The sequence below is a fragment of the Taudactylus pleione genome, unplaced genomic scaffold, assembly GCF_031769625.1.
Source record: "Taudactylus pleione unplaced genomic scaffold, aTauple2 ptg000571l, whole genome shotgun sequence".
Taxonomy (NCBI): domain Eukaryota; kingdom Metazoa; phylum Chordata; class Amphibia; order Anura; family Myobatrachidae; genus Taudactylus; species Taudactylus pleione.
This window is the reverse complement of record NW_028284973.1, coordinates 5431384-5445215: the sequence shown is the minus strand read 5'-3', so window position 1 is coordinate 5445215 and position 13832 is coordinate 5431384. Positions and strand designations below refer to the sequence as shown.

Genomic DNA, 13832 nt, shown 5'->3' with positions numbered 1-13832 from the left:
TGTTTAAAAAAAAAAGATACGCGTTTTGCTCAGTGCTTTGTCAAGGCAGCTATGCGAAACGCACATATTTTTTGTTTTTAAACATTTCACCAAAATAACTCTGCCAGCTCTCTCTGGTGTGATGGAGGGCATGCATGCATTCTAACTGACTGGTTTTCATACACTAATAAGTTAGTCACTGCACACATGTGTTATTGTGGATTGCAAGTTATGTTTCCACTCTGACATTTTGGCAGGTAAACTTCTCTGACTCCCTTCAGAACACATTGAGATAAATAAAATGTAGGTTGTCTGACCAGTGGAAGGATGCTGGCGATAGCCGGCCCAGGGTCACAGGAAAACAACATGTTTCAGATGTTTGAAACCTGTTCCAAAATATCCAAGGAAGACCTTGCACACAATGCGATTTGTCTGCAACGCTGAAAGAAAAAACCTGTATCTGACTGATGACCCTGAGTAACATTTACTACGTTGTGTAAAAATATACATAGACTCTAGAATGTTTTTACAGAGATAGGATCCCATAACTGTGGTAGAATTCAATGACTGTGCTGGTAAAATTAGGTTAGTTTATATTTTATAGTGTGATCTTTTTACTTTGTAATATAGGGACCCCCAGTGCTTCTAGTGAGAGTCCTCTCTCCACAGTAGTGATTTTATGTCCATAGTATACCCTAGTTAATTTCTTGTTGTATAATAGTGTCTTTATTTTATACACCATAGTAATGCACTAGTTCACATTAAGCCACACAAGTTCATAGTATGCTACATTGTTGTCCCATTCCACATTATGCCACTTAGTGCCCCAATTCACATTATACCACATTGCAGTGCCCCCAGTTCACATTATACCACATTGTAGTGCCCCCAATTCACATTATACCACATTGTAGTGCCCCAGTTCACATTATACCACATTGTAGTGCCCCCAGTTCACTTTATACCACACTGTAGTGCCCCCAGTTCACATTATACCACATTGTAGTGCCCCCAGTTCACATTATGCCACATTGAAGTAACCCCAGTTCAAACTATGCCACAATGTAGTGCACCCGTTTCACATTATGCCACAATGTAGTGCACCCAATCCACATTATGCCACACAGTGCCCCCATTTCACATTATACCACATTGTAGATCCCCCAGTCTGGATTATGTCACACAGTGCCTCCAGTTCGCATTACGCCACAGTGCCTTCAATCCTTATTGGCATTATCCTGCTAACTGCACTCCTTCACCTTGGCAGCTGTCTTCTTCCCCTGTGCTATGAGCACTGAATCTGCTGCATGCAATCCACTGCGAGATGATAGGTTGGGATAATGGGAAAGTCTACAGACTACTTGCCATGATTTTAGTGTTTTGAAAACTGTAGTATATACTGTACACTAGTATCATAGTGAGTAGTTTGTAGATTGTCCCTTTCTGTAGTCAATATACTGTGGCCTGTTCTTACAATTCGGTACTGATTCTAATGTGAGCTGTATGTAGGGGAGGTGGACCCCACAAGCATGCAGTCACCATAGCAACGCACCTATTGAAGCTAAATCCTTGGATATCCCATTTATTCTGCACTATTAACTTGACATTCCAATGGTGCTGTTAGTAAAGTAGACTCCTCATTCACTCTATTACAGACCGCTGAAGCTCTTCCCACATTATTATTATTTAACATTTACTAATATAGCACAAACTTACTCTGCAGTGCCTTATGGTTGGAAACAAAAACTGTAATAAAACAGGACTGAGTATCGACAGGCAGACAAAGCTGTAAGTGGGCTCTTTTCGCAAGCTTACAATTGATAGGATGTTTAGTTTATGGTGCATACACACGGTCAGATTTTTCTTCAGATCTGAACGATAACGATTTAAAAAAATCGTTCAATCATTCATATCTGAAGGAAAATCTGACATGTCTGAATGATGAACGATGCGCGTTCCCCATGGTCAGATAACGATATCTGACATCTGATGTGTTTGCAGTCAGATTGGACGATTCCATTCATATTAATGCAGTCAAAAATCGATCGTAGTTCAAATCGTTCAAATCATTGGTCAAATCGTTCATCAAATCATTCAGATCATTCAAATCGTTCATCTGACACATCTGTCTCTTTAATCAGATCTGAGGCAGGTCAGAAAGCCGATACTGCATTACTTTGAGCTGCTGTGACATCACTGACCACGCCCCTGTATATGAATCCACCAATCCATACAGTGCATTTCTGCAAAGCAAGTCTGCCAGCTGCAAGGCACTCTGGGGCAGAAGCAAAGTCGTCAGTAATTGCACTGGCATTGCGCACCCTGATATAAATGCATATTTTTGGCGTATGTAGAGTTGTGAGACACCACAGCCATTTTTACTGCGTACGGGGTCACAATCGCAGTCTACAACACGCCCCCGAAACAGAGGCGGCACACCTGTTTTTATACCGCCACTCCCCCTTTACCTCCTGCCAGAGCCGGCCATTGGCGCAGTAGGACAGCGGGGCGCTGGAGGGCCGCTACTGCGATTGGAGCTCATTTCCAATCAGGCAGCGGCCAGAGTCTGCTTCTGCGTATGCGCAAAAGCCCATTCTGTTCTACAAGTAAAATGGGAGCTGGAGTCGCAACAGCTCCTCCCATGGGCCTTTGCAGAGGTCGTGAGACACACCTCATGGCTCCACCTTCCGCAGGCCTCACTCCACACACCAGTGGCGGAACTTCATCCCAGACGGCCAGAGGCAAGTTATAATTTGGTGCCCCCCCGTGACAGCCGCTGACATTGTAATGTAGCAATTCGCATACAGACAGGCTATAGATAGACGAAGGCAGCAGCCGATGGTCCGACATGGAGCTCTCCACTAGTGTATGGTGGCTTCTCAGGTACTGGGCGGCTGTGACGGTACACTCCAAGTACATAGTTACAGCCCTAAGTGGGGTGAATATGTAGTGGACAATGGAGGAGGTGCCCCTTCAGAGCTGGAGCCCGGCGGCAGGAGCTTCCATTGTCTCCCATAGTTCTGCCCCTGCCACACACCAAGGGGCCGGGAAAAGCAGGGGCGGCCACGTCTGCCTTTATTTACTATCCCTGTGCACTGTGATGAGTCTTAAGTCAGCTGTACTGTGGTGTCGTAGAACTTTTTTGCCATTTCATTTTAATATCCTCAGCAAAACAGTTCAGAAATCCCTTCTCAAGATACCCCAGTTTAATCCCCTGCATCTGATTTTCTGAAAATGCAATTATTCGCCACTCGTTACCACTTATGTGCGTGCGGAATCTGACATCTCAGTCTCTCCCAGTAAGTGGCGAGCACTGTATACATGTCTCCATCAGCGAATACGGATTTGTGAAAGACGTTATCGCTCGCTGTATGCGCACCGGGGAATAACCTGGAAACTTGATAATAGGGAACTAAATCTAAAAACAACTCTGTTCTGCAAAGACATGAGCCAGAGGACTGTCTGCCAACATAGCGAGAACCTTGTAATGTTGTTATAATGGATACCAAATTTCCAGCGAGACTGGTGGTCTGTTGTATAAACTTGACTTGTTAAATAGCTCTGTATTTGATTAGCTTGTTGGCACTAGGACTGCATACAGGATATTAAAGAAGTCCTGTTGTTGGGGGAAAATTATGACAGGGCTGAAGAATGTTTGCCATAAGTAGTTTAAACCGTACCCTAGAAAAAACAAATCCCACACAAATTCGGAAGAGCTCACTGAATTCCAGAGCTTAGGGCACGGTGGTTCACTGCACAGCGTATAGAATCCAGCTTATTACATAGCTGGGGGTGAGAGAAGAGGAGCATGTCCTTATACTAAGATGTAGTCATCCGCTTGTCAAACGATTGTGGGGTCAATTCAATTAGAAGTAATGCAGAATTGCTCATTCTGTTGCAGTGCGCACAAACCCATATACTTATGGTGGCCTCAGTTTGTGCATTTTAATATTCACCCCTACTAAAATGCGCAATGTAGCGGCGAGTTAAAGGTGATGTGTTACTGATGATTAAATGCCGCCACATCTGCACATCGCCAGTATTGAACTGACCACCATGTGTCTATAATATTGTCATCTTGGTCATTTAGGGGCCCAATCATCAACACGTTTTATCATACGCAACGAGTTTTAAAACTCGTTGCGTATGATAAATGGTGCTCCAGCCAATTACCTCCCAACTGTCATTTTTCAAACAGATGACAGTTGGGAGCTGATTGGCTGGAGCACCATTATCACACGCAACAAGTTTTAAAACTCTTTGTGTATGATAAACCTCGTTGATAAATGAGGCCCTCAGTAAGCTCATAGTTGACAACTTTCCTCCTTCTTCCCCGGGATGGAGAAGCCAAGAGGGGCGTGGCAAGGCCAAGCAGGCGTCGCTGGGAGGCTTGATAGCGGATTTGAGTAATGGCCCTGTACCCCCCGTTATACAATGACACAATTACCGGCATTGTGAAGCGGTGGTGTGGCCACGATACACGTTTCAGTGCTAATCACATCATTAGCCGCCCACACTGCCCACTTAATTTGGGAAGTGGACGGCCAGCAGGTGGTCTCTGGGAGACTTGCCCTCTTTTCCGGGTGTCTGCGAGAGCCACCCAAGCAGAGCTGGCCCCAGGCATAGACAAATTTGGAATGCCCAGGGGCATGCATTCCAAGTCTAGGGCCAGCTCAGCTTGATAGCAGGCAATGGTGGAACTGGGACAGGTGGATGGCACCTCTGCCCTTGCTGTCCTACCGCAATTGGAGCTCTCAGCACAGCTCTGACTGGGCGGCAGCTCAGGCAGCCTACAGCAGCAGGACCGGGGAGCAGAGACAGTGGGGGCAGCGGGCAGTAACAAAAATCGCCACTGGAGGAGGGCTGGTGGGCATGCCCAGCCACAGCAGCTCCTCCTCTCATGGACCTTTGTGAAGTCCAGCAGGCCGGGCCTGTCTGCAGGGAGACAAACGGGGTGGGGGCACCAATGCTCTTGCTGGCACAGGGCACCAAAATGTCTAGTTACAGCTCTGTGGATGAGTATTGCAATGGGTGAGGGGTGATGGATGTTGCTGGCTGCTGCTGTGATCTGTACTGCTGGTTGATTGGCATCAAACTGGTTAGGGCCGTCTCTGCACCCAAGTTTCCGAAGTCTCCCGGTTGCTATGGGAGAGTAAGCAACTATGAGCAGGTGTTCTCCAGTACATCTGCTTATCTATGTTTTACCTCTTATGGAACAAAAGACACCTGTCCCTCTTTACTTCCAAAGCATCCCTGTTTTGAGTCTAATATCTAGATATACAGTAGAAGCAGAAATTGCATGAAAATAAATAAATAAATTAAACATAAGTCACTTAGGGGTCTATGGGCCTGATTCAGAGCCGGACGCTCTGACCAGAGCACTCGCTCTGAATCAGGGCCGGGCTACCTAAAATTGGAGCGGCCTCTTGGACGCTCGCATAGCTGTGGGTTACCACCCACAGCTTATGCGAGCGTCCATGATGATGGTCGCGATGGTCAAGACCATCGCGACCATCGGGCTTGCGACGAGACCCTTGCGGTAGGGTCTCGCTGCCGCAAGCCCTGGAGTGATTTTGGCTCTATCAGAGCCAAAATCACTCCCACTGATGATGTCAGTGGGGCTGGACCCAGATGGTAGGCGTTCCCATGGGAACGCCTCCGTCTGGCAGCCACGCCCCTGGCACGCCCACCAAAGGGGGCGTGCTGTCACTCACCATCGACAGCACGCCCCCTTTGGTGCGAGACCCCGAGCGACGGCTTCCCCGGGAATTGTGCGCTCGCGCTTGTAGTACACAGACTGGACACTAATTTGAGTGACAGCGCCGTTTGTGTGTGTTAACAGGGGAAGGTGCTCGTGAACGGGGGGGTGGTTGTGCGAACACAGGCGTGTCTGGGCGTCTAAATGGCGTTTTAGGAGTGTGCATAATTAGCAAAGAAGCGGCACTGTACACGTCAATTGGTTGTATTTTAGACAGCACTGTTCGCAGTGCTTACGGTGGAGCAGGGTCTGCCTCATGCGCTGCGTGCAGCTCCGATGGCTCTCGATGTCACTGATTAATCACACACTTGATGTATGCTAAAAAAGAAAGATGGGCGTCTTTATACTACAGCGTACGTTCGCTCTGCCGTCGCTCTCTAAGGCATAGAGGATGTCTTTCCGGCTTCCACCAGACAGTGCGATCGCGGCATTTGCATACTCGGCCCCTTTTGGCTAGGTGAGAGTGCAGCTTAGCATCCGGGTCTGAATGAGCTCCTGTTTGCAATTACGTCAGTTACACAATGTACGGAGCCTGAAAGTGGCTTTTATTTCCAAGCACGCATTGTGGCCTAATTGTGTGCGACTCTATATCTGCACGTTTTAGTTTTGTTACAATTTCAATAAAAATGATCGGATCTTGAGCTGGCATTGTAATATGCAGGGCCAGCTTTAGCCTCCGCTGCCCCCAGACACCCCTCTGTCTGAAGCCTTGCATATTTTCCTGCATTGTGTCTTGACTCTCTTTTATATGAACAGAAATATAATTTTATTTTATTTTTATGGCACTTAATGCCAATACATGGAATTTCTGCAACAATACAACTGTCAGATTGGTGCCTGCCTGCCTAATATTGCATTGACTTATGGTCTACTAGCAAATAATAAAAACAGTAGGATGTTATTTTATGATACTTGGGAACAGCAGGACCATCTCTGTACACGATTGTAAATGCTTGAGATGTGGAATGTGATACAAGAGAAACTTCCCATGTTTTCTTCCTCTCTACAGTGTTGATTATCTATCACCCGCCTTGAACTACACGATTACTATCTGATAGAAATGTCCTTCCTAGACAGAGTAGGATAAACAAGCACTACTGTGGTAGTGGCACCATCCTCACTGCACACAGATTGTTTGCTCTTTTAAGATTGAACTGGCACCAGGATATTGGAAGTGTATATATCTCAAATACATTTCATCAAAACAAACTCTGAACCGGAATTTAGATTTCAAACACTTCCAAGGACGGGCAAGTGTTACGCTCAGTGCGAGATATTACAGCTTGGGACCACTTTCTAGCTAATATCAGGACAAAAATTTATTTATAGACTATTTACAGTATGAAGGAGATTCAGTAGTTCTAGAAAATAGCCTTCTTGCTAATTGTCAGACAGTTAAACTTATATGATGGGGTTAGGCGACAGACTTTTGCAGAAATATGGCCTGTTGCAGTAATCAACTTCTGCATTTTTTTGTTGTTGTCTAAAACAAAACTATCTTGACATTCAAGGAAAGCTCACCCTTTTTATACAGCATATTAAGATTCTTTCTGAGAGCCGACGTGGATTATTTATTTCCTGTAGCAGCTGAAGTGTTATATACTATACGCACAAATCCTACTATAGCCAGTGACCAGTAATTATTTCATCTAATTTTAATTGGCGAACTACAGCATGTATTTATACTATATAATCCCCAGTCACATTGGGGATGTAAAGCAAGAAGATCCTCCGTGTTTGGCAGATCTTTCCCCCTATTGTTCTTCCTTTGATCCATGTAAGGGAGAGTTCTTACAGAAATGAGGGCTTTAATTGTTTTTTAAAACGGAAGTATCTGTCATTCTAGGCTTGAGACACAAAACACTGCAGAATGCTTCCTGCTGGATAAAGCTATCTTAGGAATGATAATGATAACATCCTAAACATTTTTGGGAGAGGCAAGGTATACTTCACAGCTTGTGCCGGATCCCGGCGGTGGTTATTGTAAATTATCTAGACTTACATTCCGTCACAGAATACACAAGGCTCTATCACCTAGTGGAGAATCTCAGCATGGGACTAGTCTTTTTTTCTTTTTTCTTTCTCTATATGTAACTTTTTTTTCCAGACCTGACAGCAGTCCCCATTTTGGGGAGATGGTCCCAATCTGAGGGGCATTGTCCTGCCGTCACACATTAAGCAGATTCACCCTGATTTGCAGGAGGTAACTCTCTTACACGCACACTAGAGGAAGCCACGTTCTCCAGAGGCCTAGCCACAACCACTATGATGCGGGGACACTTGCAAAATTAGCAGACTAAAGCTGGCCATTTTCTGTTAAACCATCCAACCAGTTGGCTGGTTGGAGTAAAAATCAGGTAATGTATGGGAGTAAGTGACAATCGACCATTTGCTCCCAAACAGACACAAGGTTGTTCAAAATGTGTGGCCAGCTTATTGAGTGCATGTTGAGCCCCATATATCTCAAGCTATGTACAACTTCGCTGTATTCCTACGTCAGATGTACAAATGCGTAGATTGAAAGCTCTCACGAGCAGGGCCCTCTTCCCTCATGTGGATTTCCTTCCCTCACTTATACCATTGTTTCCTCCCCTTACACTGACAAAATTATTATCTCACTCATTCTGGCTTCAATAAATTCTGGAGTACTCTCATTAAAAGAGCAGAGGGCCTGATTCAGAGCCGGACGCTATTTGCGCTCGCTCGTTCAGAAAAAGGGGCCGGCTATTTAAATAGTGCGCTCGCTCTTTGCGGTCTGTTGACGCCTCTATGTCTGAACGAGCGAACAAAACATGCGGTCGCTATTTTTAAAAAAACGCCACCTGGCCGCTCGCATCCTACTTCTTCTCCGCTATTTATTAGATTAATCGAGTACATCGAAAGGCGTATGAACTGCTCGCAGTGCTTGTGGTAGGATTTTCCTACCGCAATCATGCAAACAGTTCAGGCTAAAAGACAACCAAGTGACGTGGTCGATGACGCTGCTTTGTTAATTATGCACACCCTTAAAACGCCCATTTTGACCGTTTGGCACGCCTGCGTTCGGATCTCCACTCCCCGTTTTCAAGCACCTTCCCCTGTTACCACCCACAAACGCCTCATCCTGTCACTCAAAATAGCAGGCATTCGCTATTTTGCGAGCACACGATTTTCGACCGCACTGACTGGTTCGCGCATGTGTACTAAAACCCATACGCATGTGCAGATGTGCGAACATCGCTCGGAGCGAACGAGCGGCCGCTTACGAGCGGCTCTGAATCAGGCCCAGAGTACCCTTGTGGCTCCTTATTGCCAGAAAATTACACCCTACACCAAACTGGGTGCCACAGGAGAGTTGCAGGAGTGCCACAGGTTGGTAGTCCAGTACCAATTCAAATTTATGGTCAATGTGATAGACAAAATGGTGGCTGCCAGTCATAAAATACATGGACTAACAGAAGCACAATCCTGTCCATCACCACACAACTGAACCTAAGCAAATTTTATAAAAATTTTATTTGCTGAATTTCTCAACTTTTGGCTTGGGGGTGCCATGAAAACAAATGCTGGTACTCCAGGGAGCCATGGTTCTAGAAAGTTTGGGAAACGCTGCCCTACACTACAAAATGTGTTTATAAGTCCAGCGAGGGGGTATGGGTTGCTCTAATGCCCAGATCTCCCCGAGTCTGCCATCAGTAAACACATGGATGCCCTCACATGATGTGGTAGGTTGTCTACTTTTCAAAAATGGTATGGCATCTATATCATGGCATCTATATCATTCATACACATTTTACGTGTTTCACTCAATCTGGTAAAAAAAAAAAAAATGCCTTATAATTATTTTCAAGTAGTAATGTTATAGTGAATACCTATGTGTATGATCCTGATTTTTGCCGTTTTATAAAGGTGGATTAATTTTAAATTGTAAAGTATGGGTGGGCAGAAAAAAAATACACATATTTACTTCTCGTTCACTTTAATGCAACTGCAATTAAAACAACAAGACTTGTTTGGCCATTTTTCATTGTTGTGTGAGGAGATATAAGCACGTTATTGATATTTTCTGAAAATTCAAAGTCCTATTTAAAAAACAAAAAACAAGGTGCAATAAGTGTGCTTATTGCACTTATACTCCTTTCAGACAGAAAGCTGATCAATACGGGTCTTTTTTTCTGTCTGAAAGGGTCAACCCGGTTCGAAATTCCTGGGACTTCGACTCAGGAATTTACCAGGGTCGGAGACCCGGGTTGACCCTTTCAGACAGAAGAAATACCCGTGTTAATCAGCAAATTACCGGGTAGAAATGTTTGACCCGGTAATTTGCTCTTCTGTCCAAAACAGGGGGTCAGGCTGGGTCCAGCAATACGATCGGGCGGGTAAAAGCCGGGTTTTTGACATTTTTCTGTCTGAAAGTGGTATTAGTGATACATAATTATACCCTCCCCACGCCATTACCCTTGTCTTATAGTTGCTCCTATGCTGTTGGAAAATATAGATGTTTGGCAAAGAAAAAAAAATGAACAAATGGAATAAATACTTTGCCTTATGAACAGATATGTACTAAGCAGTTGATTAATTGGCTTTCATGGCAAATTAATTCCTGTTAATTGTTGATATGTGTATTTGTGATGTCATACTATCGTCTTCTAATGGATATTTCTATTAATTCTGTACATTGCGACCAAATAAAACACACATACCCGTAACAGTATACAAGCATAGGTGCCAGGTTTTAGTGTACACCCACCTACGCAGCTGCCAAAACGTCTGCAATGTACAGAAATTGCAGCAATTTTCTTGCTCGTAAAGATGTAAATTGAAGGCGCTTGAGTAAATTCCATAGCCCCAAGAGAGGGAGTATTCTGTCTAAATCACGGTTCGTATATCCAGGTGAAGCCAGACACAACTGAGGCATATTCATGAAAAAAAGAAAAATACATTTTTATCATTTTTTTTTTAATTGTTTGAATAAATTATTATAACTTTTTTTTTTTTTTTTATGTCTGACAACAGTGCACCCAGCATGACTTGGATTTTGGCACGGAGTGCTTACATTTGGCTCTGGCATACAGTAACACTAAGGCTAAGCTGCTTGAAGCACCACCTGATGTCTGGAAGGTAAATACGACATTACTGGATATTACCTCACAGCGAATGTTTGATTTACACTTAGCTCCTACAAACACACGAACGAGGCTGTTTAACCAGCCACACTCGCTGGAGCTGGGAATGCCACCCCTAACGTAATTATTCTGCAGGTTACATAGCGCACATACTCTAATTGTGTGAATGATTTGTTTTGTCTTTGTGGAATGTTTTGAGCAGTTGCCCATTTTGTGGTGGTAACCGATATAGCGGCCACCACGGAGAAATCCACACAGTTGCTCAATCGCCTGCATGACGGGATGATGCTTGGACAATGCTTCCTTTCTATGCAGGACAGGTACAAAAGATGCACTATCTTTGTGATGCTGATGTCATCAGTTGCCATAGCTAATATTTTGCACTACGGTGGCCATGTTAGGACATACCTCATCCATGCCAGAGTGACAAACACAATTATGCATGACGTTAATTCACTGTGTGCTACGTCAGCTAGACATTCACTGCATGACATATGCAGCACAACCCATGTACCCGGCCAACAATACTATAACCACCTGCCCGGTGTGGTTGCATCGTTTGCGATGGCGCCAGGCTGTGCGTTACCTGACATAGTCACATACGATGCGATCTGTCAGAAACACACAGTGGACCTGCTGCCGGAAGATCATCTTCCAGCGCAGGGGCGTTTCTAGAGAGGAGGGGTCCCCTGTGCAGTCTCCGACATGGGCCCCCTCCTCTCCGCCCGGTGCCAGGCAGCGCACTGAGCTGTGCGCGGCCAGCGCCGGAGTTATAGACTCTGGGCACTAGAGTGTGCCCAGAGTCTATAGTGTAAGCACAGGTCACCAGGAAAATGGCCACCGCGGCCACTTTCCCTGTTCTGCAGATGCGCAAACGACGGGAAAATTGCCGCCACGGCCATTTTCCAGTCGTTTTGCAGCGCCTGACATCTGCGCTGACGTGGGACTCCGGAGAGGTAGGTAAGATTATGGGTACAGGGTGTGCGGTGCGGGGCCTCCCTGGACCCAGGGGCCCGTGTTCCCCGCACACCCTGCACCCATTATAGATACGCCCCTGTTCCAGCGGAATTTGTATAAAATACCGATAGTTGGGATCCTGGCTGGGTTAACATACCGACACTTGTTGGTCGGTATGCTAACCCCCCCTCTCTCCCTACCCTAACTCTCCCTCTTTAGTGCCTAACCATAACCTCCCCCTCTAGTGCCTGAACCTAACCTCCCCCTACCCGCACCCTTAACCTCCCCCCTTAGTGCCTAACCCTCCCCTTAGTACCTAACCCCTAAACCTAACCCTCCCTCCAACTCCGCTACTTACCGGCGGTCGGGATGCTGGCACCGTTATTCTGACCGGCGTCGGTTTTTCGGCTCCGGTAATGTAAGCTTAATGCAATGCAAGCATCGGCATCCCGCCCCTGCCAGGATGCCGAACGCATCCCCTTCCAGCAGCCACCAATGGCAGAGGGACCTCTCGGCTTCTCCGCATCCTTGTACCCTCCCCTGGTGTCTGCCGTGCAGCCATTTACTGTAGATCAGTAAGCACGGCAGGACCCCCCACCCGGCAGCTGCAGAGAGTAGCAGCCGCCGGGGAAATGTATATTAATCACCTCTCAGCCCTCTAGTATATACCTGGTGGCTGCTCAGAGGAGCAGCTGCTGGAGAAAAGCAGTCTTGATGTTCCGAACATCAGTGATCCGATATATCGATGACCTGATATTACGGTTGTGTTTCAAAATATTTTTTATTTTTTTATTAAATTCGTGTTGGATAAGTTTTAAATAGATCTTCTTGACCCGGTTGAATTATAAAAAAACTCGACAATTTCTGAGTGGTTTTTGGGAAAAAAAAATTGTGAGTTATATTGTTACGCTATGTTACCCCCAGATACTTTACATACTCTCCATCATGACCCCTTCCACCAGGTACAGAATGCTCTGCTCCTGGACTTCTAACTTAATGGACCATTGCAGTCATCTTTCTCATCAATGAATTAGTTCAACGCAGGTGACTGTACGGCGATGTTGGAGTGTCTGCCCCCTACGCCATGGTATACTGTGTGCCTATAATGATTGGGTTTGAGTTGCCAAGTTATGACTTTAATAAGGGGCACATGTATTGTTTATACAGGTCTGTGACTGATTACACTAAAGTCCACAGTTCCATACCAGGTCAGACCCGGGACAGACCCCTTTTACACCGCTGTGCTGACCAGGATTAATCCCGGGTCGGTGCCACTTACTGCAGACTGGTGCAGTTGTTCTCTCCTGCCAGCGCTTGGGCATGACATCATCTCCAAACACTGGGAAATCCGTATCTCCCCACGCTGTAAATGGGACCCTTGTCGGACAACCCGGGTTACGCGCTTACACTGCAGTGTTACACAGGTCGTTCCCGTGTTAAACCCTGCAAGCTACCCAGATTGGATTGCCAGGTCATTGTACCCGAGAATCCAATCCTGGCCCCTTGTACACTGAGCCGCGACCCAGGTTGACATGGCAATAACTCGGCAAGTGTAAAAGGGGTATTTGGTGAATTTAGATAGTTTGCTCTCAGTGTCAGTATATAGTGTGCCTCATGCCTCATTGCTGTAACTGGTTTTTCCTGAGCAGGCAGCAGGGACAGTAATAATACAAATGTCCCCAGATCTACAGTCATTTAACCCCGTCGCCTAGCGAAATCAAACTTGAGAAATATTAATTAGAAAATCATTTTGCAAATGTCAACTTCTCTTTTTGTTGCACAAACCCCTTCTTACTAATCCATAGCCCTGTTTTTATTGTATGGCTACGGTTTATAGCACCACCTATAGAAATAGCTGCTTTGGGGCTCTCTTTTATTGATTTATAATCCCTTCCTGTTCTGTGAAATTAATGGTATTTATTTGTGCTCTAGGTGACTTACAAACGAGATTTATATGCAGCGGAATCAATTATTAAGGGTAAGTGTGTTTTTTTTTATTGTTTAAGAATTTGGTGTTATTAGTGATGTGTACT

General features: G+C 45.4%; 1 protein-coding gene across 3 annotated transcripts in view; it reads left to right on the top strand.

Annotated features, from left to right (window-relative positions):
- The window catches only part of CRPPA (CDP-L-ribitol pyrophosphorylase A), a 251747-nt gene that overhangs the window by 60762 nt on the left and 177153 nt on the right, over positions 1–13832 (top strand). For all 3 annotated transcript variants that reach the window (XM_088453149.1, XM_088453147.1, XM_088453148.1), the window contains 2 exons: positions 10733–10837; positions 13732–13777. In XM_088453149.1, the coding sequence (XP_088309275.1) occupies positions 10733–10837; positions 13732–13777 (151 nt within the window). The remainder of the gene's footprint in view (positions 1–10732; positions 10838–13731; positions 13778–13832) is intronic.